The sequence below is a fragment of the Salvelinus fontinalis genome, chromosome 31 (genome assembly GCF_029448725.1).
Source record: "Salvelinus fontinalis isolate EN_2023a chromosome 31, ASM2944872v1, whole genome shotgun sequence".
NCBI lineage: Eukaryota > Metazoa > Chordata > Actinopteri > Salmoniformes > Salmonidae > Salvelinus > Salvelinus fontinalis.
The window spans coordinates 43951958-43967881 of NC_074695.1; the positions used below are offsets into that span (position 1 = coordinate 43951958).

Genomic DNA, 15924 nt, shown 5'->3' on the forward strand with positions numbered 1-15924 from the left:
AAAAGTCAAGGGCTCTGAATACTTTCAGAATGCACTGTACATTTCTACCACAATAACCTTGTGCCCCTGCATGTCGACTCGGTACTGGTTCCCTGTGTATATAGTGAAGACATCGTTACTCATTGTGTATTTATTCCTCTCTTATTTTTTCTATTTTAAAATCTGCATTGTTGTGAAGGGCCCATAAGCATTTCAGACTACACCTGTTGTTTGCAAAGCATGTGACAAATAAAAAATGATTGGACTCAGTATTCCCTACCTGAAATTACAGCAACATCAGACACATTAAACTAAACAAACACCTAAAAATGCTTTTCTACTTTGAATTCACTGATCCCTAAAGCAAGAAAAACCTCACCCACAATAAAATAATCCAAAACTTTAATGATTTTCCAAATAATGTTTATATCTGGATAAATAAACCATAGAAATGCAAACATGGTTATCCTTGTTAATTGTCTTTCTCCTATGTATTTTTGTTTTAATACATTGCTTAAAAATGACGTAATCCTCAAATCCAAAAATGTTGATACTATATCTATCTACTAATCTATTCATTACAAACCATTATCTTATTTTTTTGCTGCAGTTAATATGTTGACATTTTTTTCAACATACAATTAAAAAGAAACTTTTTCAGAAAAGACAGACAACAGAACAGGGTGGAGTTTGTCTTTCTCTAAAGCTGTGCAGTGTATTAAGATGTTCCCTCATTGCATGCTTAGCACACGAAGAAAACCTGTGCCAGCAACAATATAAACGATTTCGATATTTCCTTCAAATCACAAGTGTCACATGGTGAGGATGCTTTGGAGTTGGAATAGTCAAAATGTTGTAAAACAAAAGTTTCAGAATAACAATGCCGAAAATAGACCATTCTAAACGTTACCATGAGCGCATGCTCATATTTCATCCTATTATGGTAGAAATTAAACAAAAAGTACTAATAAAAACATCCAGACCACACCCACTACGCCACACGATAAATATGTTTAAGTCGGAAAAATAGACATTGCAACTCCCATGTATTAAAATGTAAATTTGTCTGTCAGTGATGTTCATAACATCCCACAGACAAAGGCAACAGAACAGTTAAGTGATATTACAATAACTGCCCAAATGTAAGAGCTGGTATTGGTTATGCTAAACTTATTGAGATTATTTATTTTTTCTGAATCAAACATCCTGTTTATAGCTTTTATACAGGTTTTATACTTAATCTTTTCATGCAGGGCCATGGTACCCTTTCTCTAGTTTTGGGCAGGAAAACAGAGCCTACAGCATTGGCCTTTGTAGTGCTAGTTTTAGAAGGTGTTTGGTTCTCCTCGGATACAAAACAACCATATTCAATAAGTCCTTTCTACAGCAGGTGGTGTCAGTAATGCAACTACATTGCCTCCATCGCCCAGCGTTGTAAGTCATACATGCCATCCTCGTCTTCATCCTCCTTGGCTAAAATAAAAAAAAAACATATGCAGATAGTGAATTACTTGAGTAAATATAAATGTTTTATAGCAATAAAGTGGTAAATAACAATAGATCAATTAGTTATTTCATGTTCTGTTGGGACAGTAACCGTGGCATACAATGTTCCTATGGAGGATTTGCTTGTTTTATTGCATATTGTATATTCCAAAGGACTCACCAGGTCTGGAGGGTAATGAAGTAGAAGGCACATTGGGTAGATGGGCATCTTCTGTCCCGCCGATCTCCAGCAAGTTTTTGTCCAATTCCTCTTGTTCCAGCTCATCCAACTCTGCCAGGAGTTCATCCTATGGTGCAAGACAATCAGAACATCCCAGTCTCTGTGATATCTGGTCAACTATTGAACTAACAGCACTGATAAGACAAATAAAGAACAATGTGCAACAAACATTGTCACCTACCTCATCAAACTCCTCTCCAAAGCCTACAGGTTTTGAGATGGCATCTGAGATCTCTTGCGCCAGCTCCTGCTGCTCAGTGATGTCTTGCATCAAGTCATCTACTTTGTCTATGTCCCTAACACAACCGGACAGGGGAACAGAGAGATTTGAATAAATACAAGAGCTGTATGACTGCACCTGACCAAGGCTAATAAACAAGTAGTGTGCCCTTGCTTACATGTTTTCATGAGCAGCCTTCATTGCCTTGGCGGCAAAGCCCATGTTTTTGAGCACTTCAGTGTTGGTGTTGGCATTTTCCAGCGCCTCCCTCTGGAACTCGATGGTGGACAATGTGCCATCGATCTGGGTGAGCTGGTTCTCGTACCGCTTCTTCCTTTTCAAGGCCTGCAGGGCCGCTGTGCGTAGTGAAAGGGGATTTGAAGTGATTAGTGGGTTCGATTCCCGGAACCATGGACATGGTCACAGCGTTTCTGAACCCCCAGGACTATCATGCGAGTAAATACATAACCGCTAACTACACTGAACAAAACTATAAAAACGCAACATGTAAAGTGTTGGTCCCATGTTCTCTGAGCTGAAATAAAAGATCCCAGAAATGTTAAAAATGCAAAAACTGCTTATTTCTCTCAAATTTTGTGCACAAATTTGTTTACTGTACATCCCTTTTAGTGAGCATTTCTCATTTGACAAGATAATCCATCCACCTGACAGGTATGGCATATAAAGAAGCTGATTAAAAAGCATGATCCTTACACAGGTGCACCTTGTGTTGGGGACAAAAGGCCACTAAAATGTGCAGTTTAGTCACAACAATGACACAGATGTCTCAAGTTGAGGGAGTGTGCAATTGGCATGCTGACCGCAGGAATGTCCACCAGAGCTGTTGCCAGAGAATTTAATGTTAATTTCTCTACCATAAGCCACCTTCTACGTCCAACCGGCCTCACAACCGCAGGCCACGTGTATGGCGTTGTGTCAGCAAGCGGTTTGATGATGTCAATGTTGTGAACAGAGTGCCCCATGGTGGCGGTGGGGTTATGGTATGGGCAGGCTTAAGCTACGTACAACAAATACAATTGCATTTTATCGATGGCAATTTAATGCACAGAGATACTGTGACAAGATCCTGAGGCCCACTGTCGTGCCATTCATCCGCCGCCATCACCTCATGTTTCAGCATGATAATGCATGCCCCCATGTCGCAAGGATCTGTTGAAAATGTCCCAGTTCTTCCATGGCCTGCATACTCAGCAGACATGTCACCCATTGAGCATGTTTGGGATGCTCTGGGTTTATGTGTATGACAGCGTGTTTAAGTTCCCACCAGTATCCAGCAACTTCGCACAGCCTTTGAAGACGAGTGGAACAACATTCAACAGGCGACAATCAACAGCCTGATCAACTCTATGCAAAGGAGATGAGTCTCGCTACATGAGGCAAATGGTGGTCACATGCCAGATACTGACGGGTCTTCTGATCCATGCCCCTACTTCTTTTTATGGTATCTGTGACCAACAGCTGCATAGTCACATGAAATCCATAGATTAGTGCCTAATTAATACATTTAGACTGATTTCCTTATGAACTGTAACACAGTTAAAATCTTTGAAATTGATATGTTGCGTTTATATATTTGACCATTATATTATGTCATATCTATGTTTAACTCGTTATTAGACGCTAACTGCATTTAGCGCCTATTAAAGATAGTATATTCTGGCCGGGGGAACGTTAAAACGCATCGCTTGCGGTACGATTTTGGAAACAAGTAAAAATACCGTAAACCGCAACTGTGTTAAAACCGGTTAAATTCGCCTCTAAACAGAACATGTAAGGTCCTTGGACTAAAAGGACTAACGTCAGGCTCCTTTAGTCCGTTATTGGGCTACGCTAGTCTGTCATGAACACTACTGAAGACATTGGGCGTATTGCTCTGCTCAGGCGTTGCTGACGCCTGCCAGATGTTACATAAAATACCTATCCAGGTGTTGTATCAGCTAACCCCATCCTATGTTATAGCACTCTGTCAGTCGATAACACACTCAATGATGTCGCACGCAACCACTGGTTAAGGCATGCAACGTCTGAACAGGGGAACGCGACCAATGACAGGAGTCCCTTGGAGCCTCTGTTGGCACTCGGTATTAGGTTACTATCCTGGAAGGATATTGACCTCATCCCGTCAGTAGAGGATGCCTGGTTGTTCTTTAAAAGTAATTTCCTCACCATCTTAAATAAGCATTCCCCTTTCAAAAAATGTAGAACTAAGAACAGGTACAGCCCATGGTTCACTCCAGACCTGACTGCCCTCGACTAGCACAAAAACATCCTGTGACGTACTGCACTAGCATCAAATAGTCCCTGCGATATGCAACTTTTCAGTGAAGTCAGGAACCAATACAGTCAGTTAGGAAAGCAAAGGCTAGCTTTTTCAAACAGAAATTTGCATTCTGTAGCTCTAACTCCAAAAAGTTTTGGGACACTAAAGTCCATGGAGAATAAGAGCATCTCCTCCTAGCTGCTCACTGCACTGAGGCTAGGAAACACCGTCACCACCGATAAATCCACGATAATCGAGAATTTCAAAAAGCATTTCTCTATGGCTGGCCATGCTTTCCTCCTGGCTACCCCAACCCCGGCCAACAGCTCCGCACCCCCCGCAGCTACTTGACCAAGCCTCCCCAGCTTCTCCTTCACCCAAATAGCTGATGTTCTGAAAGAGCTGCAAAACCTGGACCCGTACAAATCAGCTGAGCTAGACAATCTGGACCCTCTTTCTAAAATTATCCGCCGCCATTGTTGCAACCCCTATTACTAGTCTGTTCAACCTCTCTTTCGTATCGTCTGAGATTTCTAAAGATTGGAAAGCTGCCGCGGTCATCCCCCTCTTCTAAAGGGGGTGACACTCTAGACCCAAACTGTTACAGACCTATATCCATCCTGCCCTGCCTTTCATTCTTCTCTGCTGTGCGTTCTGGTTTCCGAGCTGGTCACGGGTGCACCTCAGCCACGCTAAAGGTACTAAACAATATCATAACCGCCATCAATATAAGACAGTACTGTGCAGCCGTCTTCATCGACCTGGCCAAGGCTTTCGACTCTGTCAATCACCGTATTCTTATCGGCAGACTCAACAGCCTTGGTTTCTCAAATGACTGCCCCGCCTGGTTCACCAACTACTTCCCAGATAGAGTTCAGTGTGTCAAATCGGAGGGCCTGTTGTCCGGACCTCTGGCAGATTCTTGGGCCGACTTTTCTCTGTGTGTGAGTGTAAAATATATATATATCTATATACACACACACAATGTTGCTCTTGCTGTGGGTGATTCCTTGATCCACCTCTATGCAGATGACACCATTCTGTATACATTCTCTTTGTACACTGTGTTAACAAACCTCCAAACGAGCTTCAATGCCATACAACACTCCTTCTGTGGCCTCCAACTGCTCTTAAATGCTAGTAAAACTAAATGCATGCTCTTCAACCGATCGCTGGTCGCACCCGACCACCCGACTAGCATCACTACTCTGGACGGTTCTGACTTAGAATATGTGGACAACTACAAATACCTAGGTGTCTGGCTAGACTGTAAACTCTCCTTCCAGACTCATATTAAGCAACTTAAATATAGAAGAATCGGCTTCCTATTTCACAACAAAGCCGCCTTCACTCACGCTGCCAAACATACCCTCGTAAAACTGACTATCTTACTGATCCTCGACGATGTCATTTACAAAATAGCCTCCAACGCTCTACTCAGACTGCATCCAGTTTGCTATCACCGTGCCACCTATTTTGTCAACAAAGCCCTATATACTACCCACCACTGCGACCTGTATGCTCTCGTCGGCTGGCCCTCGCTACATATTCGTCACCAAACACACTGGCTCCAGGTCATCTATAAGTCTTTCCTAGGTAAAGCTCCGCCTTATCTCAGTTCACTGGTCACCATAGCAACACCCACCCGTAGCACACGCTCCAGCAGGTATATCTCACTGGTCATCCCCAAAGCCAACACCTTATTTGGCCACCTTTCCTTCCAGTTCTCTGCTGCCAATGACTGTAACGAATTACAAAAAAAATTAAAATCGCTGAAGTTAGAGACTTATCTCCCTCACTAACTTTAGGCATCAGCTATCTGAGCAGCTTACCGAGATCGCTGTACATATAACTACCTACCTCACTCTCATATTGTTTTTATTTACTTTTTTTGCACACAAGTATTTCTACTTGCACATCTATCACTCCAGTGTTAATTTGCTAAATTGTAATTACTTCACTACTATGACCTTACCTCCTTACTCCATTTGCACACACTGTATATAGATTTTTCTATTGTGTTATTGACTGTACTTTTGTTTATCCCACTTGTAACTCTGTGTTGTTTTTTGTCGCACTGCTTTGCTTTATCTTGGCCAGGTCGCAGTTGTAAATGAGAACTTGTTCTCAACTGGCCTACCTGGTTAAATAAAGGTGAAATACAAAAATAAAAATCACTACAGGCCGTGTAACTTTGTTTAGTTTAGTCATAAAATAAAGGTGAAAAAATTAATTAATAAGCACTAACTTAGTCCCTATGATTCTAGTGTCTCAATTTTAACTGGGAAGTTGCCGTGTCTAGTTTTTTTTCTTCTAATATTTCGTTTGTATTTAAATTTTATGCACTTTGAGATTATTCTGTATCATGAAAAGCGCTTTAAATGTAATACATATTTTTAAGTAGATACTGTGTCAATGGAAGGGTGGCCCCTTCCCTTCTCTTGACAAACAGGCAAATTCATGACTCACACAAAATCCCCTAACTTGTTGATGGTGTAGCTTGATAGCAGTCACTAACACAGAACGCACCAATACACGGGGATAATGAAATGTAGCTGTTCTAACACAGTTGTGGCAACGAGATAGGTTGCCAGGCTCGCCCTGACATTCAGTGACAGCCGTGGCCGCTCGGAAAGTTACCAAGTTAGCTGCTTTGACTAGTTAGCCAGCTAGTTGCTAACGTTAACATACAGGCGAACTTTAAGAAGCTAGCTTCATTAGATAGCCAAGTTAGACAACAATCGTGAAGATGTATATGTGATGTTAGTTGGCGACTCACCTCGTTTGTTTTTTGTGCCGTTTTTCTTAGCAGTTATGAGTTCCTGGTCAATCTTTTTCTCTAGAAAGTCCTGTTTCTTCGCTAACATCTGCTCTGTGTCTCGGAGTTTCTGAATCGCATCTTGTGGACTCGGCCCTTTCCCTCCTTTCCCCCCACCGCCGAACAGCTTCCCAAACACCGACATTCTGGGATCTAAACTATATGGGAAATAATGTCCCTTTAAAACGTTTCAGACTAACTACTGGCTATGGTGTCACTCTTCTCGCCGATTGTTTTTCCCACTTCCTGGTTAAGGCTGTATGACGTAGTATTATTCCCTAGTGGGTGGTATTCCATGGGGCTCCACCTGCTGGATAAGAAATGTAATAATACTAATTTTTGTCAATTAACAGACGCTCTTATCCAGAGCAATTTACAGAAGTAGGGTTAAGTGCACTGATGAAGATTTTTCACCTAGTCGGCTCAAGGATTCAAACCTGCAACCATTTGGTTACTGGCCCCACGCTCTTAACCTCTAGGCTACCGGCCGCCCTTATAATAATAATATATAGATTTTATATTGGGCTTTTCACAGTTGTGTAAAGTATACACTGCTCAAAAAAATAAAGGGAACACTTAAACAACACAATGTAACTCCAAGTCAATCACACTTCTGTGAAATCAAACTGTCCACTTAGGAAGCAACACTGATTGATAATACATTTCACATGCTGTTGTGCAAATGGAATAGACAAAAGGTGGAAATTATAGGCAATTAGCAAGACACCCCCAATAAAGGAGTGATTCTGCAGGTGGTGACCACAGACCACTTCTCAGTTCCTATGCTTCCTGGCTGATGTTTTGGTCACTTTTGAATGCTGGCGGTGCTCTCACTCTAGTGGTAGCATGAGACGGAGTCTACAACCCACACAAGTGGCTCAGGTAGTGCAGCTCATCCAGGATGGCACATCAATACGAGCTGTGGCAAGAAGGTTTGCTGTGTCTGTCAGCGTAGTGTCCAGAGCATGGAGGCGCTACCAGGAGACAGGCCAGTACATCAGGAAACGTGGAGGAGGCCGTAGGAGGGCAACAACCCAGCAGCAGGACCGCTACCTCCGCCTTTGTGCAAGGAGGAGCACTGCCAGAGCCCTGCAAAATGACCTCCAGCAGGCCACAAATGTGCATGTGTCAGCATATGGTCTAACAAGGGGTCTGAGAAACTCATCTCGGTACCTAATGGCAGTCAGGCTACCTCTGGTGAGCCCATGGTGGGCTGTGCGGCCCCTCAAAGAAATGCCACCCCACACCATGACTGACCCACCGCCAAACCGGTCATGCTGGAGGATGTTGCAGGCAGCAGAACGTTCTCCACGGCGTCTCCAGACTGTCACGTCTGTCACATGTGCTCCGTGTGAACCTGCTTTCATCTGTGAAGAGCACAGGGCGCCAATGGCGAATTTGCCAATCTTGGTGTTCTCTGGCAAATGCCAAACGTCCTGCACTGTATTGGGATGTAAGCACAACCCCCACCTGTGGACGTCGGGCCCTCATACCACCCTCATGGAGTCTGTTTCTGACTGTTTGAGCAGACACATGCACATTTGTGGCCTGCTGGAGGTCATTTTGCAGCGCTCTGGCAGTGCTCCTCCTTGCACAAAGGCGGAGGTAGCGGTCTTGCTGCTGGGTTGTTGCCCTCCTACGGCCTCATCCACGTCTCCTGATGTTCTGGCCTGTCTCCTGGTAGCGCCTCCATGCTCTGGACACTACGCTGACAGACACAGCAAACCTTCTTGCCACAGCTCGCATTGATGTGCCATCCTGGATGAGCTGCACTACCTGAGCCACTTGTGTGGGTCTTTTACTCAAGTATGAAAATTGGGTACTTTTTCCACCACTGGCTTTTCATTACAAGTAGAATCTCTCCAAGTCGCTTGTGTGTTGTTCTTCCATAACTTCAGGTGATAGGCAGTTCGGAAAAGTGGTATGTTGAGCGGAGGGAGCACTGATGGTGCATCTGATAGATAGGCCCTGGAGCAGTCACAGGAGGCTGCTGAGGGGAGGACGGCTCATAATAATGGATGGAACGGAGTAAATGGAATGGCATCACTCCTCTCCAGCCATTACCACGAGAATGTCTTCCCCAATTAAGGTGCCACCAACCTCCTGTGTTGGAGCTCTTCATCAGGCACCTCGTCGTACTAGACGTTCACAGCTCCTCCTTTGAAGGTAGGCTGGATCGTTCACTACCAGAAGTGTAGCACCCTCCCTATTTTCTGTGCGGCCCTTGGGACAAAATCAGTTTGACACCCCTGTTCTAAATGAAATTGACTTTACATTCTCAAATAGTTGCCATATCAGAGCAGAGACTGTTCGGTTTGCTCTTTCATTTGTCCAGGTCATTTAAAAATAACCCTGCAAAAGTGTAACAACTTCATAGAAAAGATCTTCGCTGACATTCCACAGACCTGCCCCATCCCATGACGTCACACGGAGCCCTTCCTTCCTGCTCTCTGCTTGCTAGCTTAGCTTCAGCTGTTGTTGGCAGTTCAAGTTTTTTTATCCTCAGCTATACCTTACCGAAGTCAGGTCGTATCCAGGAGCATTTACAATAGCCATAATAACAACAGCGGCGACATATAGTCCAGGTAATTTATATCAGAAAGGCTTACGAACGTCTGGGACATGGCCAGACAAGAACAAGTCCTCCAGCTTGAGCCACCACACGAACTGACATTTAGAGGTAAGACTAGGGCAGGGCCTGATAGTTTGGTCTGCAAATATTTGACTAGAAATATTTCCTAGATAATGTATTAACAATAGTGTTGTTAACTTCATTGTGAAAAGATTGGTCTGCACACGGTGTATCATATTTCCTATTTGGTTTCTAGAGTGGTGACAAGTGAAGCGACATTGCATACCGACGTCTGCTACCTACCAATGCTAACAGGCTAATGCCTAACTGTCATTTACTAGTTCAGCCTGTAACGAAAAAGCAGGCCCGGGTCATTTCCTCAATCAATATCAGTTGCATGCTATTCAGTTACTATCATAATCACGACCTCTCTGGTTTGCGAGTCAGCAGTTGCCAGCATAAATAAATACTTATTTCAATAGCTACTAATGAAAAAAGGTCTAACGTTGGTAGCAAACTAGATACTTTCTATAAGGTCAGGACTACACTAGGGAAATTTCCATTAAAAAACTACCCGAATGGATACAGAGAATAGTGTTTTTCAATCCATTCCTGGGGCTAACCCTAAGCGTGCGCATTTTTGTTCCAGCCCAGCACACAACAATCCCTCAGCCTCGATCAATTGAATCGGGACTCCCTAAGAACACGTCACTTCGATACAGCTAGGACCCGGAAGTGACTCTTCGTAGCAGGTTTGGGCGCATTTTCGCTGAGCCTAACCCGTTTCCTAACCTTAATAATCCTAACTTGTTACGTTAATTATCCTAACCTGCTGCGTACATTCCCCTAACCGGTTACGAAAAAGTCACTTCCAGTCGTAGCTCTTTCAAAGTGTCGTGTTTTTTGGGGAATCTCGAGTTGAATCAGATATGTTATGGATGGGCTGAAATACAAATGTGCACCCCTTAGGGGAGCCCCAGGAATTGATTGAGAAATACTGCCGTAGAAAAAGGTGACTGTTGACAATTGTTAGGCACAGGATCAGTGAGTCCAAGCAGAATGGTAACATCCGGAGGTGGACCGCTTTACTGCTTCTAATGGAATTATTGAACAGGGACTGTCATTGATTATTGGTTTTGAGAATTATATCATTAGTCATAACAAAATAGATTATAACTAATGATATAAGTCTAACGATAACAAAAAATAGGTGGGGTCATCTAAATAAAATGGTTCTCCCCAACTTTTTGGGAAAAAACCAAGATCGCTATAATAATAGAGGAGTCAGCTAGCTAGTATTGATATCTATTGTCTGTTCTCTCTCCATCTTTTCAAGGTCCATTTACAGATGTTATCACGGCCACCCTGAAGCTAGGCAACCCAACAGATAGAAATGTCTGTTTCAAAGTCAAGACGACCGCGCCCCGTCGATACTGTGTCCGTCCAAACAGTGGCATCATTGACGCAGGCACCTCCGTCAATGTATCTGGTTGGTGTCTTTTTGTTTGATTGTACATTATTGTAGCTGACAAATCTCAAAAAGAGGAACTCAAAGTAAGGTAACACGTTGTGCTGTTGCTAAGAGGTTGCTCAGTGGCATTTATCTGCCTGCTTTGTTTTACAGTTATGCTACAGCCTTTCGACTATGATCCCAACGAAAAGAGCAAACACAAATTCATGGTGCAGTCCGTGCTTGCTCCGTATGACATGACTGACATGGAAGGGGTGGTAAGTGTCCAAATGGAATGTAATCAATCTGAATGTCACTAATTATGATCTGATGATCACAGTAAGTCCATTCAAACTGCAATTTTAGTTCAGAGGGACTGGTACTTACTGTCTCAATCCTCTACTTATTTAGGTTGTTGCAAGTGGGACAAATGTGCTGTCAAGATATGCTTGTCTTATGAGTGTCATAGAGTCCCAAGCTGGTTGTGGTCATCTTGGTGTTACCTTGTGATTCAGTTTTCCGTCTGCCCTCCCCTCTTCTTTTTCGCTCTCTTTCTCTATCATTCTTTCTCTCATTCTATCCTTCCCACCGGCAGTGGAAAGAGGCAAAGCCAGAGGAGCTAATGGACTCCAAGTTGAGATGTGCATTTGAGCTGCCGCTAGAGAATGACAAAATTGTAAGTACTCTACGTCACTATATCTTATCATATCACTACATCCAACTGCATGTATTTTTCTTAATATTCCTTCCCTCATATATTTCATTTTAGTGTAAGATGCGTTCACAAAGAGCACCTTCATTCCATTCACAAACAGATCCTGAATGATTGTCATCTCCATTGCATCTCTGAAGCAGTCGTTGGCCTTTTTTTTTGTAAGTTGTGTTTCTCATCCCCATTCTGTTATTCATCTGCATAGTTCTGTCTCCTCCACTCCTCCCCACAGCATGACAGTGAAAGCAACACAAATGTGTCCTCCGCCCCCGTAAAGCCAGAGCTCTCCTCACTCCCTAAGTCGGCCAGCTCCTCCCTGGATGACGGGGAGGTGAAGAAGATCACGGAGGAGTGCAAGAGGCTGCAGATGGAGGTCCAGAGGTTACGGGAAGAGAACAAACAGATCAGGGTGAGTCTCTAATGGCTCTAGGACCCACAACACTCAGATCTGTTCCACACAATACATGTATCTGCAACAATGCAGACTTACTTAACAGGCCTCGCCTTTCATTTCTTATTTGAGATGGGTAATTGACTGATTTGAGATCAGTAACTGCTGTTTCACTGTTATTGCAAGAAAAAAAAAGAAAAAAAGCTGTTCTATATTGTTTGACTGGCATTTGGCCTGTGACTCCACCCCCTTTACCAAGGAGGACGATGGTCTGCGGAAGAGGAAAGTCACCTCCATGGTGTCCTCCCCCCACTCCTCTTCCTCCCAGGCCATGACGAAGGAGGAGGGCCTAAGTACCCGTGTTCTGGCGCTCTGCGTGCTGTTCTTCGTCATCGGAGTCATCATCGGGAAATTGGTCCTGTAAACAGCCAGTGGCAGCGTGCTCGGAGGTCCGAACAAAACCACAACGGGATGTATACTTTTTTGTTGTTGTTGCATAATGCAACATCACACGTTTATTTGAGTAGTGACATTTTTTAACATAAAGCGAAGAAGGTAATCAAGAGTCGTCTTGCCTTTTTAAAATCACTCTATTCTCAGTCCTTCCACTCCTACTCGCACAGATACAGTACCAATTATTGTGTGGGGAAGTGGCAACTTTGTGATCTATAAGTAGCAATGTGTTCCAGTAAGGCCAAGGCTTTTCCTACTGCAGGATTAACGTGACAGTTCTGATGTTGTGTGAATGTTTTAATCATTGCTTTTTTAAGGGAAAGACACCGTATGTTGTGAGTCGAGAGGCTGCTTTTGAGTTTTAGCATGAATTATATAAATCCAGTCATCCAAAATGATTCCTTTATAAAACAGAAAATGGATTTAGGAGGTAACTGAAAATAAAATGTTAACCATCGTTTTGTCCCAAAGAGACCCCTTTCCAATACAGTAGGTTGCTTTTTATTTCCAATAATCAAACTTGTAATTGGTTTTCAATATATCACAGAAGATGTACCGTCTCACCGTGCTGCAGTGAATTAGTTCCACACACACTCGCTTAGTGACAGTGTCTGAGGTGAAAGTGCAGAATGAGCGACTTGTCGTTTTGGGTCGAAGGCCTGGGATGTGAGTGATATCCTCAGGGTCAGTATGAAATGGCTGTCATCTTCCGAGAGAACAACAGGGATGCAGCTTTTCCAGATGACAGCAAATGGCTTTACCTTAAGTGAAGCCTGGAAGTGATCCAAGTCCCGTATCAGCTGAGTAAGAGAAATATGCAACATCCATTTTTGACATACAGTACACTAACATATAACGATGGGGTTGGACTCATAACGCTGTAAATAGTTTGATAGTACTTTATGTTCTTGTGCTTTGCTTCAGTTTTCTTTTTTGAGTATCACGTAAGGCATAATTGTTTTGTAATGATATTTGTACGCACTGTATTCAAATCAAGTTGTCATATAGTGTCTACAAATAGCATGGAAATGAACTCAATAGTTTTCTTTCTTCCCGTGTCTTAAACACAGCAGCAAATATGACTCTCTTCTCAAAAGGGACCATCTCGGAACTAGGTATCGGTTGGGGTGTTTTCTCTCTTGGCTTGGTTTCTATTGTCTTAGCTGTCTAAAGAACCAATTGTCCTGTTTGTATTTAAAACCACTTTTTTTGTGTAGCCTGGGGGGCTTGGATTGTGGACGGCTGGATGGAAAATTGAGCTGTGAACACTACATTAACTGCATTGGCGCTTCAGACCATCACATGTAACCACAATAATTGGATACAGTTTTGTATGTACATTAAATAAACTAAATATAATGGATTGTGTAGCATCATAATAATGAATTAAATGCATAAACCCCAAACATGTTTTTTGGTGGAAAGTTGATTTGCTTCAGTCTTATTCATGCTGCAAGGACAACCAAGCTGAGAAGTAAAGCACAGCCTTTGGGAGTTTGGAATGGCCCCAGTCAGTATTTTGCATTATTATTGGGACAGATTTTGTGTTCGAGTGTAGCGTGCCCACAGTCTTTCATGCATGCCCTATTTAGTTGATCGAAAGATTGTATTTAATCCTTTAGTAATACCTTATTCGCTTGCTAACACAGCTGTATTCTACAGGACCAAGGTTTCACAAAGCCCCTGCATTTACTGAACGTTGGACCCTCCCTCTATAACCTGTTGATAATAATCCTTCCACCTTCAGACAGATTTCATCTCGTTCAACCATGAAGGATTGCTTGAACAACTAAATTATCATTCTTATGGAGATAGGGCTGTGAGATTCTGACATACATGGATTTGTCACCATCTAGTGGTGGAAAGTGGTAGACTAGAGCAGTGGTTCCCAAACTTTCAGTCACCATACCACCAACTGAAATATCAAATTTACATAAGTATTCAGACCCTTTACTCAGTACTTTGTTGAAGCACCTTCAGCAGCAATTAAAGCCTCGAGTCTTCTTGGGTATGATGCTACAAGCTTGGCACACCCGTATTTGGGAAGTTTCTCTCATTCTTCTCTGCAATTACTCTCAAGCTCTGTTAGGTTGGATGGGGAGCATCTTTGCACAGCTATTTTTAGGTCGCGCCAGAGATGTTTGATCGGGTTCAAGTCCGGGCTCTGGCTGGAACACTCAAGGACATTCAGAGACTTGTCCAAAGTCACTACTGCGTTGTCTTAGCTGTGTGCTTAGGGTCATTGTCCTGTTGGAAGGTGAACCTTCACCCCAGTCTGAGTGCTCTGGATCAGGTTTTCGTCAAGGATCTCTCTGTACTTTGCTCCGTTCATCTTTCCCTCGATCCTGACTAGTCTCCCAGTCCCTGGCTCTGAAAAACATCCCCACAGCATGATGCTGCCACCACCATGCTTCCCGTAGGGATGGTGCCAGGTTTCCTCCAGACATGACGCTTGGCATTCAGGCCAAAGAGTTCGATCTTAGTTTCATCAGACCAGAGAATCTGGTTTCTCATGGTCAGAATCCTTTAGGTGCCTTTAAGCAAACTCCAATTGGGCTGTCCTGTGCCTTTTACTGAGGAGTGACTTCCGTCTGGTCACTCTGCCATAAAGGCCTGATTGGTGGAGTGCTGCAGAGATGGTTGTCCTTCTGGAAGGTTCTCCCATCTCCACAGAGGAACTCTGGAGCTCTGTCAGAGTGACCTTCGGGATCTTGGCCACCTACCTGACCAAGGCCCTTCTGTCCAGATTGGTCAGTTTGGCCAGGTGGCCAGCTCTAGGAAGAGTCTGCTTGGTTACAAACTTCTTCCATTTAAGAATGATGGAGGCCACTGTGTTCTTGGATCTTCAATGCTGGAGAATTCTTTTTGGTACCCTTCCCCAGATCTGTGCCTCAACACAATCCTGTCTTGGAGCTCTACGGACAATTCTTTCAACCTCATGGCTTGGTTTTTTCTTTGACATGCACTGTCAACTGTGGGACCTTATATAGACAAATGTGTGCCTTTCCAAATTGTCCAATCAACTGAATTTTCCACAGGTGGACTCCAATCAAGTTGTAGAAACATCAAGGATGATCAATGGAAACAGGATGCACCTGACGTAAATCTCGAGTTTCATAGCAAAAGGTCTGAATACTTATGTAAATAAGGAATATGTTTTACATTTTTTATAATTTAGCAAAAATGGCTAAAAACCTGTTTTCGCTTCGCCATTATGGGGTATTGGGTGTAGATGGATTGAATACATGTTTTCCTCATCAATTTTAGAATAAGGCTGTAACGTAACATGTAGAAATAGTGAAGTTGTCTGAATACTATCTGA

The 15924-nt window shown here is 43.2% G+C and overlaps 2 protein-coding genes across 4 annotated transcripts; one reads left to right on the top strand and one right to left on the bottom strand.

Annotated features, from left to right (window-relative positions):
* Positions 1–364: 364 nt before the first annotated feature.
* On the bottom strand, positions 365–7296 carry LOC129830335 (charged multivesicular body protein 4b-like). The gene is made up of 5 exons (XM_055892843.1): positions 6986–7296; positions 2104–2281; positions 1887–2001; positions 1646–1772; positions 365–1452 (listed from the first exon to the last, which is right to left on the bottom strand). Exons 1-5 carry the CDS (start codon positions 7167–7169, stop codon positions 1388–1390), a joined length of 669 nt encoding a protein of 222 aa, XP_055748818.1. The 5' UTR covers positions 7170–7296; the 3' UTR covers positions 365–1387.
* A 2139-nt stretch (positions 7297–9435) lies between these two features.
* Positions 9436–14008, top strand: LOC129830337 (vesicle-associated membrane protein-associated protein B-like). 3 transcript variants are annotated; one of them, XM_055892846.1, is made up of 6 exons: positions 9436–9704; positions 10933–11085; positions 11221–11324; positions 11642–11722; positions 11991–12167; positions 12409–14008. In XM_055892846.1, the coding sequence occupies exons 1-6, from the start codon at positions 9647–9649 to the stop codon at positions 12571–12573; spliced, it is 738 nt and encodes a 245-aa protein (XP_055748821.1). In that variant the 5' UTR covers positions 9436–9646; the 3' UTR covers positions 12574–14008. The 3 variants fall into 3 exon arrangements, with proteins under 3 accessions (XP_055748821.1, XP_055748822.1, XP_055748823.1); XM_055892847.1 differs by having other exon boundaries at positions 12036–12167; XM_055892848.1 differs by having other exon boundaries at positions 12060–12167.
* Positions 14009–15924: the final 1916 nt, after the last annotated feature.